General features: G+C 41.4%; 1 protein-coding gene across 3 annotated transcripts in view; it reads right to left on the reverse strand.

Annotated features, from left to right (window-relative positions):
• Positions 1–5400, reverse strand: part of LOC101860306 (phosphatidylinositol N-acetylglucosaminyltransferase subunit A) — a gene marked incomplete in the record, with an annotated part of 17091 nt that overhangs the window by 1712 nt on the left and 9979 nt on the right. For all 3 annotated transcript variants that reach the window (XM_013090647.2, XM_013090648.2, XM_035973546.1), the window contains 3 exon segments: positions 344–443; positions 4073–4256; positions 5271–5356. In XM_013090647.2, the coding sequence (XP_012946101.1) occupies positions 344–443; positions 4073–4256; positions 5271–5356 (370 nt within the window).

The following is a 5400-nucleotide window of genomic DNA, read 5'->3' on the forward strand; positions in this document are numbered from 1 at the left end:
TCTCCCTATCTATCAGACAAACAGACATGACCTCTCCCTGTCTATCAGACAAACAAACAAGACCTCTCCCTGTCTATCAGACAAACAGACAAGACCTCTCCCTGTCTATCACACAAACTGACGACCTCTCCCTATCTATCAGACAAACAGACATGACCTCTCCCTGTCTATCACACAAACTGACGACCTCTCCCTATCTATCAGACAAACAGACATGACCTCTCCCTGTCTATCAGACAAACAAACAAGACCTCTCCCTGTCTATCAGACAAACAGACAAGACCTCTCCCTGTCTATCGTACAAAATGACAAGACTTCTCCCTATGTGCAAAATACCACTGACCAGAGCTGGCCAGAACCAGTCCAGGATGTAGAGCAGGATCATGTTGAGCAGGGCAGTGAGCATGAACAGTTTGCCACTCACCCTCCCGCAGTTGTTGAACCTGGTGAGTGCATCGTAGGACAGGAGGTTATCTTGAAAGATTGTTACAGTAAAAGTTTTACAGCACTTGCAACATAAATAGTTATATAAACGTCAAAGATCAGAGGTGTTACTAGAAAATAACATGCAAAGAAAAGGAGGAGAAGAGATAAGGACAACAGATGTTGTTACGAAAGAAGGAGAAAACCTACCAGCTCACCTGCCACCCACCTATTACCTTGATAGAAAACATAATGTACTTTGGCTATCAAGAAGAACTTGAAATTTTCCAAATATCCTTCCCCTCATAGAGATTCCATATCTTTTTCTCTCTTTTTAGAAAAAATCTCCCTCAACAGTATCAATTCCTTCAAAGAGTGTAGATAGAAGGGTTTACTTTACTTAACTTTCACAGGAGTATTTGTCACGGTCAGGATAACCATGTAAAAGCAACATTATTCAAGGCCACAAACATTTTATTTCCACAATATCAAGAATAGACAGAATGGAAGACTTTGTGACATCAGGAGCTGCTAATTTGTATTAAGTAAACTAAAGTGTTTGGTTTTTTTCTCTTCTCAAATGTGTCTACTTTCAGGTTGGTTAAGAAAGTTGTCATCGGTCCAGAGACAAACATGGTCAGAGAAAGTTTTATCCAAACTAATTAGGAGAGTTTACACTGTGCCCCACAACTAACAAAACCTACAATCAATATAATGCACTTTTGACAAATACTCTGTTCCATCACTCTACAAAACAAAGAAGCCAGAGTTGTTTTTTCAGGGTGACCAGGGAAATCTCACTCCTAAAAATCCTACCACGCCAACAAAAATGCTACTACTATAAGTCAAGTTGTTTCTTGTCATTGTCAGCGTTAAGACTCTCGTCAAAGAGAATCACGTAGAAGGGGTTATTTCGTTTACATCTTAGGATAGCCGACCTGATCACCGATGCGATCCCAAATGTTCCAAGGTGGTCAAGTTTTGTGCGATTACACTGAAAACTCAGCTATCTTAGAGTCTGAAAACATCTTACGTAAGAGAAGACTCATGTCAACAACTGCTCTGGTTGATCACTATTACTGTTGGTGCTCCTTTCAGTATCTCTCACAACACTTGTACTTGTTCTGTTCTAGGTAAAGCTAAGAAAAGATTTGGATCCACACTGGCTGGTTTGGGTTTCCATGTGCTTTTGAGATACCATGTGAGTGTTCAAAGCCTTTACACCTGAAAAGCCGATGATATAAACCTTGGAACAATACTTACATATAAACTTGCTTTTGTCATTTTGGGTATTCCATCAATCATTCTGAATATTTAGGGTCGGACAACCACTCAGTATTGATGAAGCAGCACTTTCCCATGATACTGGATCTAGTCTAGTTCTCCCTTAATCTACTCTACACATATAGTCACAACTATCACAAGAAAAAAGTCTGTCTTTGGCCTAAGTTTCAGTATGCCAAGTGCTGTCAATCTCCTACAAGCCTATCTTGCTGAGTTTATCCATGGTCATAGATCAAGAATCTAGATGCTGTCACTTTCACTAACCAACTTAGTCACTCACACTCTGCGTTGTGACTGAGTTCAGTTCACAAAGTTTCTTCTTTTCACAAAGTCATGAAGATCAAGACATATGATTTTAAGATCAATATACAGTTGAACCTGCCCTGACGGCAACCTCTATAAAACGGCCACCTGTACAAATGGCCACTTTCCATTTCCCCCCTTGCGTTATTTCTATATAATTTAACTGTGTAAAACGGGAACCTGTCCAACGTGGCCGCAGCCACCATATTTTAACACATAACTCCTATCACACCAAGCAATAACGCCTGTCTTAGACGGCCACCTTAGTGACGCCATAACGTTTTGTCATAAATCATGCATTGGCCCCTGGCGTTGTGGGCGAGCCGTCATAATCAAATCACCTGTCGTTATTTTTAGGTTGTCCCTCCAACCGACCAAGTTGCATAGGCCCCTCCCACTGTGGACCAATAGGTAACAAATTTTCAGCTTCTGGTGAGATAAGCGTGTGATCCTTCATAACCCATAAGCCCTGCCCAGAACTCATACACAAATCGGAAGTGAGATGAGGGGTCACTGTTTATCCAGTCTGTAACAAACAAACAATGGACGTCAACATGAACTTGTGACAGAAGCGTCGCTCGTTCTCCGAGTAGTGGCGACCCGTGTGTTTGTTTTACCCTAGCACTTGGTCCTCCTTGTCTGACACATTTTGTTTTGTTGTCACCTTTGTACAAAAGCAGCAACAAAAGACCGCCCCGCCCCCACCCAGCGAAAAAAACAACAACAACAATATCAACAACAACAATGCGGCTACTTTCGGTTCAGACCTCAGAAAGGAATGGTTTGTTTTCTTCATCTTGATCAGTCCTGCCTAAGACGGCCACCTGCCTTATATGGCCACTTTTCTCCTTGACAATGGGTGGCCATGTTACACAGGTTCGACTGTATATATGCATGTATAAATATGTATATATTATGTATAATTATTATGTTATATATCACCGTGGCGAGCGACTATCACCAATCCAATGAAACGCGAACCCTATAGTTCAATAACACAGCTTACAAGGTATGACGGATCCTGATTCCACACAAGGCTTGCACCAACACGCGCTTTGCAGAGAGCTCTAGTAGAAATAAAAATTCTAAATGCTAAAGCTAAAATTAGCCGTCCCAGTCGGTTGGTTCCCCCCGCTTAGTTTTAACCCCCCCCCCCCCCCCCCCCACCTCCCTCACCCGAGGCTATCTTTAAAAAGAATCAATACTCCCGCCATTCCGGAGTCCTATACTTCGCAGCGCTCAGACTTGAAATGAACTTTGGTGAACCCAACATTCGCCGGTGCTCACATACGTACGTGCCGGTTCACTGACCGGTCACGATGATGAGCCTGACATGACTCAGGTATAACTTTCTTTTCTTTTTTCACAAGTGACAGGACGGTGACGTATATTGATTTATTTTCATGGCAACACAGCCTTTGTAATGCACAAACTGCATGTTACAATGTAGTGTTATCAGACTATTACCAGCAAATTTCTGGGTGGTAATGAAAGCGAAAGTAGATCTTGATTTTCCAGATTGAGCCTCGGTATCACACATACACTTCCGCTAGACGCTATAGCTGCCTGTTCGCATGACACTAACGTACTCTCAGACCGGGAAGAGCCGAATGAATATCACAATCGCGACCAGCAAAAATGAACTTAAGGACGTTATCCGATTTGGTTTTCAAATATATTTTCCCAGGTCTTTCAAGAGGCAATTTACAGATTTCCTCAAATTTCCTTTCATTGCTGACATTGATCCAACCATTTCCGTCGTAACAAAATTTTTTTCCAACAAAAATCCAACTTTTCTGACGTAAAAAAAATTTTTCTACCAATTTCTGACTTTCCTGGCCACCCTGTTTTTTACATGGCTTATTTACAATGAATTTAGTCGGGACAAAAGTCAAATTAGAATCAAGCTTTTCTCTTCTTTTCTAGAACAGTTCATTCCTCTAAGGGTCTGAGGAAAGGGCTGACGTTTCTAAGACATATTTTTGTACTTGGAAGGAACAAAAACTCAAGCAAAACCTGCATCAAAAAGAAGAAAAAGTAGAAAAGTTCAACGAGTTCCTACTTCTGCAACCGTTCTGTCGTGTCGGGAACCGGCGAGGTCATGACCTTGTCGTAGACAAAATGAGTTCTCCGAGCCACGTCATGCCATGAGTACAAATTTCGGATGCGGTTATGCATTTCTTCCGGAGGCAAGCACCTGTCTTGAATTCTGTCTTCAATTGCATTTTCCAGTTCTTGAGCAAGTGCTGTTGAGAAAATGAAATTTCACCAATGCATTGTGTCTTTATTATGTAGGGAATGAAAAATTAGCAGACTACAATAATGAAACATTATTCATGTTAAAGCTAGAAAAGACCATCTACTTTGAACAAGTGAAAAAATAACAAAATTTAATTTGACCCAAAGACTCTAGGATATATATATAAAGCCGTCTTAAAACTCTCTCTGTGGCCTTTTGTGTCTTGACAGATTATCATAAAGCAGTATACATGATACAGCTCTGCCTGGGCGGTAGACATAGATGTGTGATAGAGGCAGTAGATTCCTTCCCTCCTTTCAGATCTTGACTTCCTTGATATAAAAGATAATGCACTTTAAACGCTGAAACTACTAACAGCAGAATCAACTAAAATGGTTCACTTGGAATACTTTTTTTTTTTATGGTTATTCTAATGATCCAAGAGATTTTTTCCTCATATCAAAATGGAAATAAAATCTACACTTATATAAATCTAAGTGAAGTTTTAAGCCAGTTCAATTTTATTGACAAAACTAAGATTTCTGGGTGCTCTGTTAGCTAAGTTGGTATGGTTTTGGTTCGAATCCTAGACTGAGCAGTCTCTTCATCACAGTCACATGTACTAACGGCCACTGTTTTGTGACGTCCTTGTGCTTTTTAACTTGTCCATAGCAGTCCCTGTCCAACATGACTACGATCAGTCATTTCGGTGACAGGGTGGCCTCAAAACTTGCTCATAGTATAGGGGTCACTTGCTACAAAAGTTTTCTGAGAACCCATTCTCCGACAGAGTGTGTATGGGCAATCAGTGCACAGGACCTCTTATGATAGAACACAACAATTTTGAAGGACATAAATTCAACGGAAAGATAAGATTACGATTTCAGATTTTCTTTGTCAAGTCTTGTGAGGGACCATAACTCCGGCCCGGTCCATCGTGGCCACCTGTCATGACCGCCATGAACAGGTTTGACTGTATAGGTCAGCAGAACAATTAGACAAAGACAGGAGTGTGTGTTACCTTGAACATTGGGCTCGGCGAGGTAGACCAGGCCAGGGGGTAGCACCTCCGGCACACCACCGACCCTGGTGCTCACCACCTGCAGTCTGAGAAATGAGTGTCCAGACTTAAGATGACTTACTGCAACACA

Source organism: Aplysia californica, unplaced genomic scaffold (assembly GCF_000002075.1).
Source record: "Aplysia californica isolate F4 #8 unplaced genomic scaffold, AplCal3.0 scaffold01389, whole genome shotgun sequence".
NCBI classification, from domain to species: Eukaryota; Metazoa; Mollusca; class Gastropoda; order Aplysiida; family Aplysiidae; genus Aplysia; species Aplysia californica.